Source organism: Hylobates moloch, unplaced genomic scaffold (assembly GCF_009828535.3).
Source record: "Hylobates moloch isolate HMO894 unplaced genomic scaffold, HMol_V3 SCAFFOLD_15, whole genome shotgun sequence".
Classification (NCBI taxonomy): domain Eukaryota; kingdom Metazoa; phylum Chordata; class Mammalia; order Primates; family Hylobatidae; genus Hylobates; species Hylobates moloch.
The window spans coordinates 32,557,197-32,576,986 of NW_026652290.1; the positions used below are offsets into that span (position 1 = coordinate 32,557,197).

The 19,790-nt window shown below is 49.1% G+C and overlaps 1 protein-coding gene across 1 annotated transcript in view; it reads right to left on the reverse strand.

Annotated features, from left to right (window-relative positions):
- The window catches only part of FBLN7 (fibulin 7), a 48,984-nt gene that overhangs the window by 14,619 nt on the left and 14,575 nt on the right, over positions 1–19,790 (reverse strand). The window contains exons 2-3 of the mRNA XM_032177285.2: positions 13,958–14,117; positions 8,850–9,020 (exon numbers count right to left, since the gene is read on the reverse strand). Of these exons, the coding sequence (XP_032033176.1) occupies positions 8,850–9,020; positions 13,958–14,117 (331 nt within the window). The remainder of the gene's footprint in view (positions 1–8,849; positions 9,021–13,957; positions 14,118–19,790) is intronic.

Sequence of the window (19,790 nt, forward strand, 5' to 3'; positions counted from 1 at the left end):
AGAGAGCCAGAAAATGTGAACACCAGTATCTTGTAGCTTGGCCCCAGTAGGGCCAGTGCTGTGTTCTCTCCTTTGCTGCCCACCAAAAAAAGGCATTGAGCCTGATCTGTACCTGAACCGTGTGGATGGGGGTTGGGGATCATCGGTGCAGCAGAGAAATGCACAGGTGTCCCGAGACCATACACCCTGTCTCCTTCTCTGGATCCACCCAGCATATTCATTTCTAGACAGGCTGCATTCAGACTCTCTTTATCTCTTATCTTGATATGCAGTCGGAGGCATCCAATGGCCTGATGTCCAGCCCGGCACCCACTCTGTCCTGATTGAAGGACAGTTGTCATCACACCCACGTGTGTCCCATGCTGTGGCATTCAGTCAAGTGCATGGCAGGGGCTGGCAAGCCAAAGCCCAGATGATAATTCTGCTTTCATCTGCTGTTTCGTGAGCACTTACTGTTTTCATGAAGCCTAGCTAAGGATTTTATATGCATGACCGAACTTTTTTGTTTTATTTCTAATTCCTTCCTGACTTTTTTCTTTTATTTCTAATTCCTTCCTGGGTTCTAGCAACTCATTTCCTGTTTTTCATTTTTCCAATCACCTCATTTTTGAGGGTTTTCTCATTTTTATCTAAACTGTTCTTTCCTTGCTTTTATCTTTTAAACATTTCTTTCAGCTTGAGATTCTCTAGGTTATAGTTTTTATCTGTTTTATGGGCATGTCTTTCTGGCATTTCTTTATTGTCTATAGAAATTTTACTCTTTTTTTATAATATCCTCTAAGGAATTTGTCAAGAATCCTTTTCATTACTCATAATTAAGTGAAATATTTCCCCATACAGCTTTGCTAACTTCATGACTCTGAAATTCTCACTTCACTTCTGTTGTTTTTCCAACGTGAGCAAACACAGGCCCTCACGCTTTCTCAGCTCTGCCTCCTTTGCACTTTTGTCTGGATGACCATCTCTTTCATTTCCACCTATTTTCCTTGTTGTGCATAGTTTGGACTCTCCTCCTCTTAAAGTCTCCTTAATATTAAGACTTTGCCCTGGAAAATTTTGGAGGTTCCTATAGGGCAGGCTGTTCCAGCAACTGAAACTTCCTGTTGAAAAGATGAACTTAAAGCCGGGTGTGGTGGCTCACACCTGTAATCCCAGCACTTTGGGAGGTTGAGGTGCGTGGATCACTTGAGGTCAGGAGTTCAAGACCAGCCTGGCCAACATGGCGAAACCTCGTCTTTACTAAAAATACAAAAAAATTAGCCGGGCGTGGTGGTGGGCACCTGTAGTCCCAGCTGCTTGGAAGGCTGAGGCAGGAGAATTGCTTGAACCCAGGAGGCAGAGGTTGCATGAGCCGAGATCAAGCCACTGCTCTCCAGCCTGGGCAACAGAGTGTGACTCCATTTCAAAAAAAAAAAGAGAAAAAAGAAAAGGTGAATTCCATACCTGAGAAAACTGACCAAAAAAGGCTGGCACTGAGACAGATCCTAATCAAATGACTGAATTTTAAAGAAAAAAAATATACTTTGGGGGCATTCAGGCAAAAAGACCAATATAATAGCACAACAGCATCAGTTTAAAACAGAAAACACAGAGTGACATATTTAAGATACTCAAGAAAAATGTGAGATAGGTGTTTTATAGCCAATGAAACTAACAACCAGTAAAAAAGCTGCACACTTTTTGAAAGTGGGAAAACTCGGGAAATTGCTCTAACTAGACAGACATCAGAATGAGGCTGGCAGTGACACTCGCTGAGGCAGAAGAGACGTTATCAGCCAATTCTAAGTTATAAAACTGATTTGGACCCTGATTCAAACAAAGTGTTAAAAAAGTGTGAGACAATTGGGGGAATTTTTACTCTAATTAGATATTGATGATATTAAGGAATTTGCTGTGTTAATCACTGGATTTTAGGTATATAAGTTCATTCTACTATTCTCTGTAGTTTGGTGTGTTTGAAACTTTCCATAGTGAAAAAATCTTTTAAGATGCTTAATGGCCGGGTGTGATGGCTCGCGCCTGTAATCCTAGCACTTTGGGATGCCGAGGTGGGCGGATCATGAGGTCAGGAGATGGAGACCATCCTGGCTAACATGGTGAAACCCCGTCTTTAATAAAAATACAAAAAAATTAGCTGGGCGTGGTGGCAGGCGCCTGTAGTCCCAGCTACTCCGGAGGCTGAGGCAGGAGAATGGCGTGAACCCGGGAGGTGGAGCTTGCAGTGAGCCAAGATCATGCCATTTAATAAAGCCTAAAATAGCCCTTACGAGGAAGTGCTTCCTAATCATAAAGAGTTACATTTAGAAAGAAGAAGTAATGAAAAATTGCTCATGTTAATGTCTATACACAGATGATACTGAATATGTGCGACTTGGATGTATTTGTATGTGCTTAGATAAAAGACTAGAAGGAAATTCATCTTTTTTTCATTAATTTAATCATTTGGTAAATCAGCCAGCCAGTCAGTTACTCAGTAACTATTTATTGAGTGACTACTATATATTTAGAAGGCAGCTCTTTCTACTCAAATTCTTTTTTTAAAGGTCTCGGGGGAAAGGCCTCATGATACAGAAAGTGAGATAGACTGAAGCTCTGCTCCCTTCTCACTGCAAAATGCCTTTCCAAAACTCCATCCAGCAGCACTGGCCCTGCTTTCCACAGCCTCCCCGAAGTCTGCCTCTCCTGGCCCTTCCTGTCTCCTTTCGCCCTCCCCCTTCTCCATTTGACTCCTCAATGCCCTGCAGGTCTCTGCCTGAGTCACGTTTCTGTCTCCACCCTCTCCTTGCAGGTCCTCCTACCACTGCCCATGGATTTCAGTACTATCTTATGCTAATAACTCCCAACTGGGTATCTCCAACCCTGCTGCTGCCTTGAGCTCCAGACGATGTCTACCCATCTAGGGTGAAATGAATGGATCTCCACTAGGGTGTCTGTCGCACAGCCATTTTAACTTAATATGTCCAAAATGGAATTCTGATCAATGACCCACACACGAGCTGCTTAAAAACAAACCACATCCATCACTCAGTCTTCATTATCTCTGTAAATGACACCCTCCACACCATCATCCAAGCCTGAGCCTGGGAGCCTTGATTTCTCCTCCTGGCTCACAGCCCACATGGGATGGCAGCAAATTCCATCAGTTCTGTCTCTAAAAATACCTAGATTCTCCACTACCACAATCTCTCCCCTGGACTTCTGCAATAGCCACCTATGTGTTTTCCCAGCTTCCATTCTTGTCATCTCCAATGCATTCTCTATGCAGCAGCGACACTTGTCTTAACCCTGTTTATTGGGCTTAGAACTAAAATCCCACCACCTGCATGGCCCATGACTACAGTGCTGGCCTGCGTGTCTCTCCACCTTGTCTGGCTCACTCTCAGCTCATATAATCTCCACCAACAAGGTTCTATAATTTCGTTTTTCATTTCCTCAAATGTGCCAAATTCTTCCCTTCCCTGGGGGTCTTTGCTCATTCTCCTTCCTTTTCTTTTATTTTTTTTTTTTCACTTTCGAGACAGGGTCTCACTCTCTCACCCAGGCTGGAGTGCAGTAGCATGATCTCGACTCACTGCAATCTCTGCCTCCCGGGTTCAAGTGATTCTCCCAGCTCAGCCTCCAGAGTAGCTAGGATTACAGGCGCATGCCACCACGCCTGGCTAATTTTTGTATTTTTAGTACAGATGAGGTTTTGCCAAGTTGGCCAGGCTGGTCTCGAACTCCTGACCTCAAGTGATCCACTCACCTTTTCTTTTTCTTTTCTGTTTTTTTTGTTTTATTTTGTTTTGTTTGTTTTTGTTTTTTTTGAGACGGAGTTTTGCTCTTGTCACCCAGGCTGGAGTGCAATGGTGCGATCTCAGCTCACCGCAATCTCCGCCTCCCGGGTTCAAGCGATTCTCCTGCCTCAGCCTCCCAAGTAGCTGAGATTACAGGGGCCTGCACGCCCAGCTAACTTTTTGCATTTTTAGTAGAGACAGGGTTTCACCATGTTGGCCAGGCTGGTCTCGAACTCCTGACCTCAAGTGATCCGCCCACCTTGGCCTCCCAAAGTGCCGGGATTACAGGCATGAACCACCGCGCCTGGCCCCTCCTTCCTTTTCTTAAAACAGTGTCTGCCCTGTGCTGCCCAATTACCTGCTCTTTGCCTGGCTAGATCCCGTTCCTCCTTTCATCTCAGTGTCATTGTCCCCTGCTCAGAGGCCCTCAACTGCTCCTTGCCCCGTGCTGTTTACTCTGTCCCTTGTTAGGTCATGTGTGGCCCTCACCGCAAACGTCAGCTCGCTTCCCTTGGTGTGTGGCTGCCTGCTTTGCTTTGCCTGCCCTCTTAGCCTGTGCACCCCAGAGGCCAGGGTCGTGTCTGTGGGATTTGGCATTGAGTCCCTAGCATCTGGCACACTGCTTTGTGCATGGCTGATGCTCAGTAAAAATTGGCTGAATAAAAGAATGAAGGTTAAAAATAAAGGGTGGGGACGACTGACAAAGATTCCTTTTCACCAGCATGATGATAAGTGACAACAGTATTTATATCTATCAAATTCGTTTCTTTGGTTACCCACGTTGTCAAAGGCACAAGATCTTCAGCTATGGTTCCCAATTCAGAAAGCTTTACATCTTAACAACATGGCCTTCAGAAAAAGGAGGAGGAAAAAAGGAAAATAAAGGAGAAATGGAGAAAGCCAAGTGGCTGCTTTCCACTCTGGAGTTCTGGAGTCCACCTATGCCTGCTGTTTTTTTGTTTTGTTTCGTTTTGTTTTGTTTGTTTTTCTCTTGAGACGGAGTCTTGCTGTGTCACTCAGGCTGGAGTGCAGTGGTGTGATTTCGGCTCACTGCAACTTCTGCCTCCCAGGTTCAAGCAATTCTCCCTGCCTCAGCCTCCTGAGTAGCTGGGATTACAGGTGCCCACAACCACGCCTAGCTAATTTTTGTATTTTTTAGTAGAGATGGGGTTTCGCCATGTTGGCCAGGCTGGTCTTGAACTCCTGACCTCAGGTGATCTGCCGCCCTGGCTTCACAGAGTGCTGGGATTACAGGCGTGAGCCACCGCACCTGGCCTGCCTGCTGTTTTTTAACGGCGTAATTGCGTGTAATTTCCTTCCCTGCCAAGTTGGGTTCATCACTGTCTTTCCAAGCAGCTGACTAGGGTTGGAGTGAGGGACAATTATGACAGCACTGTCAAATTTGTTACTGGCACTGATATTTTGGGCCTTGAAATGAATTAACTGTAATTAAAAAGATTATGCCCCACCCCCCTCCATGGTCATAACACATGGCGACCACACGACTGGTGGTTTGGAGCATGCAGTGGGTGTGCTCAGTGGTTGCTGATAAGTTTCTAGGTTTGGTCACTAGATTGTTGAGTTCCAGCCTGTGTCCCATCCACACCCTTAATATTGTCACAATTGGTCATCAAACAGCAGTCAAGAGCACTATTTCTCCCTCCTGGCAGGTTTGGCTGGCACCACTTTGAGGCTCTTGCTGGAGACAACATCCATGAATCACATCAGTTCCTGCTGAGAACAGAAGTGTCGGTGCAGGCACAGTCTACTCACTTAGGAGGGGCCATGGCCAGCAGCTGCTGGAGCAGCTTGGTTGTAACACATGAGTATTTTTGTTCAATCACCACCCTGGGGTCAATGCCCAGGCCCCATCTACGCTTCAAGAGAAGAAAAATCTCCATCTAAGATCTCATCCTGGACTGGCCATCACCTTGTTCCCTGAGTTAGTCCTTCCCAAGTTTTTGATAGCACATGCTGCCCGAGTAGGCATCTCCAAGGTGGGCTGCACCATGCAGCTCTTTAGTGTGGAAGTCACGGAAGAAGGAAAAAGGGCTATGCAAGAGGCTATGAGGAGATGAGAGACGAGCGCAAGGTACATCTGGAATGAGCTGGTACGTCCAAGGGCAAGACTCAGGAGGATACCACGTTGGACCACGGGAAAGGTCAGTAGGCTTGCTGGACGCCTGGCAGGTGGGACCGTCTGCTCTGCACCATGGTCCTCCAGGCAAAGTCCGCCCTCCACATCTCAAGAAAGGGAAGTCTGCCCAGCAGGGCTGTGGGCTCTGATCTTTGTAAGAGTTGGCTTGGCCTTCCCAAAACATCAGGGCAAGTAGCAGTGAACGTAACGTAACGTAACGTAATGTAACATAACATAACAGGTGTCTTCCCTGGACAGAGATGACACACATACATCTGTCTACTGTTTTGCCTGTGGCTGGCAGTCATTCTGACTGGTTTGGGCCCAAAATGCATTAGCACTTCAAAATTTTCAATATATTTTCTGCCTCTGGCAATAGCAAGAACGAACCAAGTGGTGCTTCTCAAAATTTAGTTAACAGCAGTATTACTTAGGGAACATATTAAAAATGCAGATGTTTTGGGTCTCATCTATAAAAGTCCTGACTGGACAGGTCTTTTGAGACCTCAGAATCTGTCTTTTATGGGCTTCCTGGGTGACTCTGGAGCACCTGAATGTTTGAGATCACGGCACAAGTTAGGACGCGGCAGGACCCTCTTTTCCATTGTGGGGGTCCTGCTGCAGCGAGGCAGGTGCAAATGCATAACTAAAGCACCCAAGGTCAAGAAGGAAGCTCGTGGACACACCCAGGATCCTCTAGGAAGGCATTCTTGGCCAGCCACTAGGATGGAGATGGACTGTGGGGAGCGCTTTGGGTCTCCACCTTTGTCAAGTAACCACGTGTTCCTTTGCTTGAGTCACTTCTCACAACTATGTTCCCAGGCCTCCAGTGTTTTGTATCTATCTCCCTAAAAAGGCATTCTTTCTGCTATCTTCTCTGATGAACTCATCTTTTCATTTTAATCACATGATGTGCATTGTAGTATGTCACCACTGAGGACAGAATATTTGGATAATATCTAAGCAAGCAAGAAAAAACAGCACACACATAAGTAAGATGTGCTTTTACTTGCAGAACCGCTTGGGGGCGCATGGGCAGGTGCAGCCTTTCTGCCGAGTGGCAGGCAGTGCTCAGTTCAAAGCGAGCCTGAAGCCAGTAGGCCCCCTCCAGCCACAGATACACAGGCCAGAGACGAAGTCACGCAATAAGAAGGCCTTGTCAACATTGTTTGTGGTGGCTGGGAGTTGACCGCAATCAGGTGTCCATGGCAGGGGGTGGACAGATCAGATGTGGGGGTGCATGCCAGAGAGGACGAGGCAGCTATCAGAGGCACTGGAGCAGACTGCACGTGGCAATGCAAATGGGTCCTGAAAGTGCTGAGTAGACCGAGAAGGAAACCAACCAGGGTCTGTAACTCAATCTGTAAATTGAAAATACTGACACCCAAAGCAATAAAAATGAAATATCTGTGTGTACACACCTCCCCTGCCATGGCTTATCACCCAGGAGGTGCTTAACCTGGCTTGACATCTTTCAGAGTCAAGTAAGTAAATACCAGATATTGGCATTGCCCCTGTTTTGTTTGCATGTTACATGACTTGTATTTCCTGGCTGGTTCCTAGGTGGGTCTGAGAGCTGGTCATCAACCTTTGAACCATCATCACTCTTTCCAGGGGTCAGGAAAGAGAAGCTGAAATTGTAAATGTGGTTCTGGTTCCCCTGAGCTTCTCACGGCAATCCATACTCATCTTTAGGGATGGCATAGTTTCTGCAGTTCCTCTATGTTTTCAAGTAATTTAAGCATCCAAAATCCTCTCTTGGCCAGGTGCGGTGGATCACACCTGTAATCCCAGCACTTTGGGAGGCCAAGGCAGGCAGATAACTTGAGGCCAGGAGTTTGAGACCAGTCTGGCCAACATGGCGAAATCCCTTTTCTACTAAAAATACAAAAGTTAGCTGAACGTGGTGGTGGGCACCTGTAGTCCCAGCTACTCAGGAGGCTGAGGCTGGAGAATCACTGGAACCCGGGAGGCGGAGGTTGCAGTGAGCTGAGATTATGCCACTGCACTCCAGCCTGGGCAACACAGCGAGACTCCATCTCAAACAAAAGCAAAAACAAAGTCCTCTCTCTACTCTGCTCTTTGCAATCTTCTTGTTTATATAATGTCCGTGTTTCTCCTTCAACTCTTTAGCTAGAATCATGGACATTCTGCCTCAGCAGATGTCCCACGAACCTTGCTCTGAAAATGACTGGTGACTGGTAGCCAAGATTTTTTTGACCATGGGTTTTTGAAAAGCCAACAGATTTATTGTGCCAAGGCTGATTTTCCTCTATATCAAAAAGTGCTGTTTTTAAACCTAGCACGGAGAGAAGCCTTTTCATGCCCCCCCCACACACAGTGGACTCTCCTGGAGCCTGTTGATGCCAAGTCCCAATGCAGACAGCAAGGACACCTGAGGGGTTTCCTCAGCCCCAGTGGATACCAGCAGCCTCACGAACAGACTGCGGGCCCAGAACGGAGCAGCCACAGGAGCATCATCCTGCAGTACCTTCCTCTGGTCCCTTTCCCCAACCCACGAGCAGCTTCTTGCCCTCACATTGATAAGAACAAGTCACTGGTGTCCAGAGCACAGAGTGGTGTGAAGGAGTGCAGACTCTGGGGTCAGAGTGTCCAGGTGTGAAGCATCTTAACTGTGCCCCCCACCCCCCAGCTGTGTAACCTTGGGCAAGTTATTTAACCTCTGTGTGCCTCAATTTCCCCATACGCAAAACAAGACTAAATTATTGTGAAGGTACAGTGAGCTCATACAGATAGAGACCAGCGCCAACCCGGCATGGAGGTGAGTGATCAGGCACATTGGCTGCTGTTCTGTGGTTGAGGAATGATTAAGGAACCAAGCAGAAAATGTTCCAAGCAATGACCCTTTCTATGCAAGAAACCCTTGCTATGCTGTGATGGGTCCGGCGCAGTGGGATGGGAAGGAGAGACGATACCTCTACAGCGGGGCTGCTCCCCTGTCCAGGTGCCATTGGGAAGACACACGACGCTGCTTGGCCCGACCAGCCGGAACCCAGGGTTGCAGGTAAAATGGACTTCGTGATCCACTAAGTACTTGCTTCCAAACTTTCTGCCATCTGTGGGGGTGTTCAGATCCGGGCAGGAAACTGTAAGGAGAGATGGAAGGATTACGAGCTCCTCATCCTGGACCACAGCCCTTAGACATTACTGAATTGCAGGACTTCCCATCTTGAAGTGCCCTCTGTTGCATGCCTGCTGCAGGCTGTGCACTGTGCTGGTCATTCTGCATGCTGCGTCTCATCAAGTCCCCAGAGCTCTGTTGGGGATGGGTGGTACGATGCCTGCTTAGCAAAAGGTGATGAGACTGGGGCTCAGAGACACTAAGTGCTGTGTGCAAGGCCTCGAAGCATGGGAGGCCCACCCCGCAAGGACCCGCCTCATCACTGCCACTTACTCACTCTGATTTTCTGGAGCTCCAACTCCACTGGGTTTCTTTAGGTCTCCTGAACAGGCCAGGCTCAGCCCCAGCTCCAGGCCTGGGATTTTGCCCTTCTCTCTGCCTGGAATGTTCTTTCCTCAGAGCCTCCACAACTGGCTCCTTCTCACTCTCCAGGTCTCCACTCATATGCCACCACCTCCCCGCATGTTCCCTGGCCACCGTGCCTAACCCAGACCTCCCCAGACACTCTTCCCCAGGCGCTCATGCTGCTCTCTTCTCAGTATTTGTAACCATCCGAATTTTCTTACTGACTTGCTTCTTTCTACGTGTGTTGTCAGTCCTCTCCATCAGAATGCATCTGGCCTATGTTCCTGTGTATCCCCAGGACCAGCCCACTGCCTGGCACACAGTGAATACTGGATAAATCCTAAATCATTCTTGAACAAATTAATGAATGGAGCCTTATCTATTGCATCTTTACTATGTGCCAGGCACTATATTAGGCACTTGGGCTAGATCCATGAACAAAATAGACAAAACCCAACCCTCAGGAAGCCCACCTTCTAGCAGGGGAGATAATAAGCAATGGTGAAGGGTGGGGCCATGTAGAAAATGAAAGCAGGGAATGGTGCTGGAGATGCCAGAGAGAGGGGATCATTTTGAATACAGTGGTCAGGGCAGGCCTCACCAGAACGAGTTGAAGGTGAAGGCATAGCCAGACAGATGTCTGAGGAGGGCAGAGGGACAGCTGATCAAACATCCTGAGATGGGGATGTGCCTGGCAGGTCTGAGGAATGTCAAGGAGGCAACAGGACTGGAATAGAGTGGACGAGGTGGAAAGTAGTTAGACATGAGTCAGGCAACAGGAACAAGACGGCTCAGAGTTACACGGGGCATTGGAAAGAAAACAAAAAGGCCATGCAACTTGTTCTCCGTGTGAGACCAGGCCACTGGAGGTTTGAGTCCAGGCAGGAAGCAGCCTGACTCTCAGCAGCACTCCTGCTGCGGTTTGATTGTGAAGTGCCCATACAAGAGGAAGGGGAGGGAAGCTCAGGCCAGGGTAGTAGCTGAGCATGAGGGACATGGTTCGAATCCTGGCTGCTCTGTGAAGATTTCCCGAAGGACTGACGTGGTTGGAGATAGACGGGGTGAAACTAGCCTGTTCCTCTTCTTTTTGCAACAGAGCATCATGCATGGGCAACAAGCCAATGCCCAAAGTTAGGATGGCTTGGATTTGGATTCAGTTCAGATGGAAATTCAGAGCCACTTCTAAAATGCATTCAAGGTAAATTCCAAGTGTCATTTAACATGTTCATATTTTAAACAGGCAAAAACAGAACTTGCTTCAGCTGTGCAGGTCAAAGCAAGTGACAGAGTCACTGAGAATCCCCCATAAGGATGCACTGATCAGGGGTGTCCTGGACCAGAGGCCGCTAAGGAGCGTGATGGGCCTCCCTGTCCGGGAGTGCAGCTGGCAGGATGCTGTAGCTCTGCCCCAAATCCCACCTGGGCCAGACACAACCTGGGGTTCTTCGAGGAGCAGACGTAGCAGCCTGAGCTGGGGCGGAGGGAGATACCGGACCCTCCAAGGATGCTTGGTGGCCTTTGGTGCTTGGGGAATATCTACCCATTGCTGCATCGTCTTCCTTGAGTAAAGCTCCAAGTTGGCCCCCAGTGGTAATAACCTTGTGAGTAGGAAGCAAGTGAGAGTTCACGTCCCAGGACTCAGCTGTTCCCGGGGTGCTGCCTCAGCCTCTGAAATAAATTATAGTTCTTTTTTTTTTTTAAATCTAGTACTTTATTGTGTTAAAGGGTTTTAAAATGCATTGGGGGAAAATAGTAGGGTCTCTTTGGGGATGAAAAATCTTTAAAAACCTCAACAAAGGAAAACTACCTACAACTCACAAATACACCATACCTGAATAGATTGAACAGTATCTGGCACTTAGTAGATGCTCAATAAATGTGAATGGAGTGGATTAATGGATACAAATTAATTAAAAATCAATTTGTAGTCACATCCCAAACAGGAGCTGAAGGCCCTTCTCTAGTGACAGTAGGAGAACGTGTCCTTTGGTTGATTCTGTTCACGAGGAGCACATCCTACTGAGTGTGCAGAGCCATAGTGAAGCTCCCTGTGCCTTCCGAGGTGAAGTTAGCACGTAAGGAATGAGATCCACAGTTAAGCAGTCTCAGCAACATGGGGACATAAATCTGCTGAGGCTGCTCTGGATGAGCCCTGAAGCTGATGGGTTGTGATGATGCACCCAGGAAAGAGAGACCAGGAAAATAGGAGGGAGATACTTCATATGGAAGCCAGAGGGAAGACCAAGAATTCTCCAGAACTAGAAATTATTCTTCCTGACTCCCAGCAAATTCCCTTAAAAGAGGCCTGGCACAGGAGCACCTGCCTGTAATCCCAGCACTTTGGGAAGCTGAGGCTGGAGGATCGCTTGAGCCTGGGGGTTCAAGATCAGCTTGGGCAACATAGTGAGACCCCATCTTTACAAACATTTTCAAAATCAGGTGCAGTGGTGTGCACCTGTAGTCCTAGCTACTTAGGAGGCTGAGGTGAGAGGATCGCTTGAGCCTGGGAGGCTGCAGTGAACTAGGATCACTCCACTGCTCTCCAGCCTGGGTGACAGAGCGAGACTTTGTCTCTCTTTTAAAAAGCAATCAGGTAGTTTTCCCACTATGTGCCATTTGATCTGGGCAGGTGTCTGACTTTCCTCCAGGTGCAGGCCCAACCCCCACCACACCCTGAAAAGGGATCCTGACAGCTGCCTGTCCCCTGCAGGGCTGTCACAGGATCAGCCTCTGCGCGCATAGCACACTACACTAGCACAGTGTCCCCCACACACTTAGAGATACAATACATGATGGCAATTTTTTAAAAAGAGAATTTGCCACGTTAAAAAGTGTTGTACATTTCAGAGATGAAAGCCCCTGAATCTTGGAAAGGAGGATGGATAATGTAATAACAACTGCCTTTCTATCTGTCTAGTGGGCAGGGCCCCCTCACATGGGCAGGGGAATTGTATAACATTCCCTGTGGGCTCCACTGAAACTCCCAGGGACCGCAGGCAGCTCTGACCCCATGAAAACAAGGAAAGCTTTGTGGAGTCAAGCTTTGAGCAGGAAAAAAAAAAAACAAAAAACAATCACCAGATCAGGGACCTCTGACTGCTAACTCTCTTGTCTTGGCCTCAGTTTCCCCATCTGGAGCAGGAAGCAAAGACACCCTGCCTGCCCCATGGAGTTGGGGTGTGTAGAGCCCCAGTGAGGGCTTGGGCCTCACAGTGCCTTGGAAAGTGTGAGGCTTGGCTGGTGGTTATTTCTGCAGCTGTGGAGCCAAGGAAAACAGGAACGGACTCAGTGCCATTGGGAGCTGGATTTGCCACCATCATCTCCGAGAAGGTAGGAAATCCACCGCCTTCCCCAGGAAACTTCAACTCACTCAACAAAGACAACCCTTGATAAATGTGTCTGCAGTGAGTAAATGATGTCAGATATTCCACAGGCTCCGACTTTGAATGAACATGGTGACTGCCCCCTGCCTCCCAGCACCCTAAGAGACAGGAGGAAAACCAGCCACGCATCTCTGGACCTTGGCGGTGTGAAAGCTGTTACGGGGCAAGCAGGAAAAAGTGCCCCTGTGTCTGTCAGAGTCCTGCCCTCATGGGAGGGAGTCTGGGGTGCCCGCTGTAGCCTCATCAGACAAGTGGAGCTTGTCCTCAGCAGCCCTTCCCTCCCAACCGCCCTGGTACTAACGAGGACTCCCTGGAGGGTGCACTTTCACACCTGAAGCACTGGAGCCAACCTTGTTCATGGACTGGAACCAGTATATTGCACTGGCGTGGGCTGGGGATGTGTGTGTGTGTGTGTGTGTGCACGCACAGAGGGTGTGGAGAAACTCAGTGCTTTCCACTCAACTCTGCTATGAACTTAAAACTGCTCTAAAAATTATATTAAAGTAAAATCAAAAATGAAAACAAAACCAAAACTGGATCCAACTTGTGGGTGGGGAAGGGAAAAGCAGTGCGTGATCTAAAAGTGGTGCCTTGCAACAGTTTGGTCAGTATGAAGACATGATAGTTGTTAAGGCCAGAATGAAAAGGCTTAAGAAGAAAAGGGGTGACATTCAGGCTGAGGGAGAAGAAAGAGGGCAGCTGCCTTTCTAATGTACTCACCCCACCCCCACTGCCACCAACCAGGGTTAAAAATGGGCCACAGATTGGCCAGTTGCGGTGGTTCACGCCTGTAATCCCAGCACTTTGGGAGGCTGAGGCGGGCGGATCACGAGGCCAGGAGATCAAGACCATCCTGGTTAACAGTGAAACCCCGTCTCTACTAAAAACACAAAAAATTAGTCAGGCGTGGTGGCGGGTGCCTGTGGTCCCAGTTACTCGGGAGGCTGAGGCAGGAGAATGGCGTGAACCTGGGAGGCGGAGCTTGCAGTGAGCTGAGATCGCGCCACTGCACTCCAGCCTGGGCAACAGAGCAAGACTCTGTCTCAGGAAAAAAAAAAAAAGGGCCACAGAGGGAAGATGGAAGGGTGACGAAGGGGCCTCCGGCTGGGAGCGTCTGGGGGAAAGTGCTTGAGTGCTGTGCTGCCACCCCAGCAGTGCCGACGTGGGGACCCACCTGGAGGGGCATCTGGGGCCACCCTGCTCACAGAATTCTGCAGCGCGGCCAGCCGGCTCTTCATGTGGCGGATGCCCTCGGCGAAGCGTGTCTCCTGGCCCTTCAGCAGCTGCTGCAGCTGGCGGATGGCCGAGAGGAGCTGCTGTTTGCTGAGACAGTTCTGCGGAGAGAAGACATCGCCACCACCACCCATTGAGACTGACTCAGCCTCACATGCTCGTCTGAGCTTCCGAAATCACCGAAGCCACGGGGTCCAAACTGCGTTTGAGGCTCACTAAATGCAAGGTGAAAGTGACCTGCTGCTGGACAGCACTCGTATGGTAGCCCCAGTTCACTCCTTAAGAAAAACAAAATGCAGGCAGGACGGATGACTCTAAATGACCGGGTGGACGAACAGTTATTTGAACCCAAAGAGCCTTATAATCACCATGCTGCCACTCTGAGAGACTCTCTCTAATTCTTCACTCTAAGTTAATGCTCTGAAACCCCTGGGCCTTGGCAAACATTTTCTGTCACTCTTAGACACTTTTAAAAGCAAAGGGCCAATAATACATGTAAAACAGGCAAAACAGGAATGCCCAATGGTTCCTATTCTTTAAAGACATAGAACAGGGAAAATAAGAAAAAAAAAACTCACTAGAGTTAACGAGGCATTCAATAAAAGTCAATGTTCAGTTCTGATAATTTTTTTAAGCCATAGAAAGGCAGAAAATGGAGGATCATGCTTATCATGATAAAGGCTACCTAACTTAAAGCAGCATCCAGCATCATACTTTTTGTTTGCTTGTTTATAGAACAGAAACTTATTTCCTCACAGTTCTGGGGCTAGAAGTCCAAGATCAAGGCATCAGCAGTGTTAGTTTCCAGTGATGTCTTCTAGATGGCCGATGGCCACTCTCCCCAGGTGCCAGCATTCTACTTAATGCTAAAATTTTCAAGGTTTCCTGGCCAGGTACGGAGGCTCCTGCCTGTAATCCCAGCACTTTGGGTGGTCAAGGTGGGTGGATTGCTTGAGGCCAGAAGTTCGAGACCAGCCTGTGCAATATAGTGAGACCTCATCTTTACAAAAAAAATAAAAAATTCAGGCCGGCATGGTGGCTCACGCTTATAATCCCAGCACTTTGGGAGGCTGAGGCAGGCGGATCACAAGGTCAGGAGATCGAGACCATGGTGAAACCCCGTCTCTACTAAAAATACAAAAAAATTAGCCTGGCGTGGTGGCGGGCGCCTGTAGTCCCAGATACTCGGAGAGGCTGAGGCAGGAGAATGGCGTGAACCTGGGAGGTGGAGCTTGCAGTGAGCCGAGGTTGCGCCACTGCACTCCAGCCTGGGCAACAGAGCAAGACTCCGTCTCAAAAAAAAATAAAAATAAAAAAAATAAAAAATTCAGCTGGGTGCGGTGGTTCACGCCTGTAATTCTAGCACTTTGGGAGGCTGAGCTGAGCGGATCATGTGAGGTCAGAAGTTCGAAACCAGCCTGGCCAACATGGTGAAACCCAGTCTCAACTAAAAATATGTTAAAAATTAGCCGGGCATGGTGGCGGGTGCCTGTAATCCCAGCTACTCGGGAGGCTGAGGCAGGAGAATCGCTTGAACCTGGGAGGCAGAGGTTGCAGTGAGCCGAGATTGCACCACTGCACTCCAGCCTGGGCAACAGAGCAAGACTCTGTCTCAAAATAATAAATAAAATAAAATAAAATAAAAAATTAAAACAAAAAAATTAGCCGAGCCCGGTGGTGTATGCCTGTAGTGCCAGCTACTTGGAAGGCTGAGGTGAGAGGATTGCCTGAGACTGGGAGGGAGGTTGCAGTGAGCTGCAGTCACATCACTGCACTCCAGCCTGGATAACACTGAAACCCTATCTCAACAATAACAACAACAACAAAACCAAACTAAATATTTCCAATCTCAACTGCCTTTAAGAACCAGGACAGGCTGGGTGCGGTGGCTCATGCCTGTAATCCCAGCACTTTGGGATCACTTGCATCCAGGAGTTCAAGACCACCCTGGGCAACAGACTGAGACCCTGTCTCTACAAAAAAATAAGAAATTAGTTGGGCATGGTGGTGTGTGTCTGTAGGCGGGAAGAACACTTGAGCCTGGGAGGTTGAGGCTGCAGTGAGTCATGATTGCAGCACTGTACTCAGCTTTGGTGACAGAGTGAGACCCTGCCTCAAAAAAAATTAATTGCCCAATTAAGAAAAAGAGCCAGGACGTGAAAAATAGTAAAGGAGGGGTGAATCAAGTGGGGAGGGATGGGACCTCGGCCTTGGGGAGCAAGGAGGTCTCTACTAAGGCCATTCACATTCACTGGGGGCTGTGTGTTACAACAGCACAGCCTGGACTCTGCTGCCTGCACAGGAGACAGGAGACACATCAAGACAATGATGATGGTTATAGGGATAGGCTTATGGATTATGTTTTAATTTAATTAATTTTTTTTTTTGAGATGGAGTCTCACTCTATCACCCAGGCTGGAGTGCAGTGCCACAATCTCAACTCACTGCAACCTCCACCTCCCGGGTTCAAGTGATTCTCATGCCTCAGCCTCCCTAGTGGCTGGGATTACAGGTGCCCGCTGCCATGCCCCGCTAATTTTTGTATTTTTAGTAGAGATGGGGCTTCACCATGTTGCCCAGGCTGGTCTCGAACTCCCGACTTCAGGTGATCTGCCTGCCTCGGCCTCCCAAAGTGCTGGGATTACAGGTGTGAGCCACCGCACCCAGCCTTAATTTTATTTTTTCTACTTAATTTTTTTTTCTACTGAGTATTGGTTTTATAATTCTAAAAAACTGTCTAAAAGAGAGTGAGGCAGTAAAGTGGCAGGGAGGCGCGTGGCCCCCACAGCCAGGGTGGCTTCTAGCCTCACCAGCGAAGCACCACAACCACAACCACCACCACCACCACCGTGGTGGGAACAGAGCCACTGCCGCTCTCCCAGGGAGGCTGCCAGGCCTCTGCACCGTGGAGATTTCACCAAACAGATGACTCACTGGCCAGACTGAATGGATGCTTTTGACACAGTTGAATCCCCAGTTGCCCCTGGAACTCGTTAATCCCGGGGGCTCCTGGGCCTCTACCATACCCAGGGCCTGACGAGGCACAGCCCCAAACGCAATTGCTCGGAAGAGAAGTTTGGTTTGTTTTCCTTCCTCCTCCCCCATTGTGGTCCCTCCCACGCAGGTCCTGGGGCACTCGGGAGCGACCTCCTGCAACCCCCTACCTGCCCAGCACCGTGCAGCCCTCCCACCCAAACCTGATTTCCCACACCCACGTCCCCTTCCTTAAAAAAGGGGGGCTTTGCTTTTATAGATGACTTCATGGCTTATATGTCAATTACATTTGTGTACTTCAGTCTACAAAGAGCTTCTTTGCTGTAACAAAGAATAGTTCAGCTACTGGCTGGCAGCAACCCTGTGGAGAAATGGGGCTTGTCTCCATTTCATAGAGAAAGATATGGAGGCTGAAAGTCAAACACCTTGCCCCAAATCATGGGGCTTAGGAGCAGTAGAGCCAGGCCGGGAACTCTGACTCCCACCCAGCCCCGCAGGCAACCCCAATGGACTGCTTCCTCTGTTCTCACAGGCTTCTGTGTGGTGAATGATCTTATTGATGAATTTGCACTAGGGATTGATAGGACTGAGCCCAAATGCCCCACAGTAGATTTCTCACTCCCGTGCAAAGTTCAGGTTAGGTGCCTGGGCAGTGGGGGCAGGCAGTGTGAAGGGAAGGTGGAGGAGACATCCTTGCCCACATCTAGCCAGGCAAGCAGCTGCCTCCTGCGCTACGAGCTGGCCAGGCCCTGACAGCTGAAAGGGGGTTTGCGGAGCCGCAGCTGCCCCAGGTACATGGAGGGCTCAGTTTTGAAGCCGGGAGAAATCTGTGCCAAAGGCTGTGCTGGGAAGGGCAAGCATACTGCCAGGAACCTGGGGTGATGGCCTGGGGCTCCAGGAAGTAAAGGAAGCAGGGGAGTGTGTGTGGAGGGACAGGGTCTTGTTTTCTACTTGGCCGCTGGGCAGCCAAGCATTTCTAACCCCAGTGCTGCTGGCTCTGGGCACAACTGCCTTCTGCTTCTAGTGACACTTCCTGCTCCATGGGCAACAGGCGCCAGCTGCTTTCTCTCCGGTGCTCATTGAAGGTGAGATGGCCCAGCTTGCCAGTTACCACCGAAAAACCTTAAACATCTTCAAGACCAAGCAAACCAAGGCTGCATCTCCATCCCAGGCGGGGAGGGAGACAGAAAGGCTGCAGGCTGACTTGCCGAGGGAAGGTGAGGAGGCTCTGGCCCATCCCAGCCTCCAACCTCTCTGGAGTGAGGCTAATGAAACAGAGTGTGGTACAAGGAAGCACCTTGCTGCTCTCGGCAAGCCAGCATGCCGGGGTTGGGGCCAGGGAGCCTGAGAAGCAGAGAGTATCCGTGCCTTTGACATGAGGTTTGAGGGGCTGAGCTGCAGCTGCTCCTAACAGGGCAGGTCCTGGATGCCATGCTCATCTGTCACCTGAATTGGCACAGGCACAGGCATCACCGAGCTCCTTTGTAAAGCTAGATGATGAAGCTGGAATCCTTGCATACCAAGACAAGCACCCGTGAGACCCACATTATGGGGACAAATGAGGTCATGTGAGGGGCCTGGGACCCCAGTGCCCCCTTTCTCCAAGCTGAGAAAGCTTTATCATTTTGCTTGATCATAAAAAGAGCATAATCTCTGCAAAACAATACAAAATACAGAAAAATGCATTCAAACAAAGAACAAGTCCCACAACCAGAGACAACCGCTGTTAACTTTTCGTTGGGTTTAAAGTCTTGGGTTAGACACAGGTGCTTCCTTGCACAGACGTCACCATGCAGCCCCACAGGATGCAGGTTCTATGTCAGCTCTTTCCCCTCAACACTGGCTGTGGCATCATTTTCACATTAACGAGCAGAGCAACCCGTCTGTCTCTGCATCTCAATTCTCATTCCTCAATGCTCTCTTTTCAGTCTGGGCAGGGGGCTCCTTGCCCACAGCCACAGTTGTCTGCCATTCCCCTCCCAAACCCACCACCCTCCCCTGCTCTGAGCCATGCATGGAAGCAGACCATTTCCTTCCATGCACACGTGGCCCTTGCCGAGGTCAGGCCAAGGGTGCTGTGAGGGGCTGTGGGACGGACAGGAAGCTGGCCGGACCCTCAGGGGCTGTCCACCTGCTGTTCAGTGAAGGGCTGGCTTTTGGGCGAGGCTTTCCCATCTCAGGGTTCCAGGTCCCAACTGTGAAAAGCAACCCCAGGCTCTGCACAGCCCTCCAGAGCTGACCTCCCACTCTCCAAGGTGGGATTGGGTGAAGGTCAGATCCAGACAGGGCGGCAAGGGGAGGCCCCCGCACCCCAGGAAGGACGGAGTGTGTTCCAGAGGTCGTCCCCTCCAAGCTGAGGAAGCTGCCATGTCTGGGCCCTCACTTTCCCAGGCCTCTTCCAGGGCTCTTGAGGGGCCCCTGTTTTAAATCTTTTTCTTAGAGAGATCCCCTCAAATGGTATAAATTTTCATCCCTTCAAAACCAGTCGTGGCCCAGCTTATGGCATTGACAATAAACAATGACAAATAGTTTCCATTTCTTTGAATTAATAACTTCTTTGAAATGGAACCAAGAGGAGACATTCAGTGAAACCTTCCATCTTTGAGTAGAAAAATATCAAGGTTTACCGTTTCTGTTATGAAACTCTTTAAAGGGGTGAGTACTTCATCTAACTTGACACCAATGGCAATGTTTGCAGAGAACCAGTTAGAGAAGGAACAACAGATGTCACCCCATCCAGGTTTTTCCAGCCTGGGGTAGAGGCGGCATGGATGGTTCTG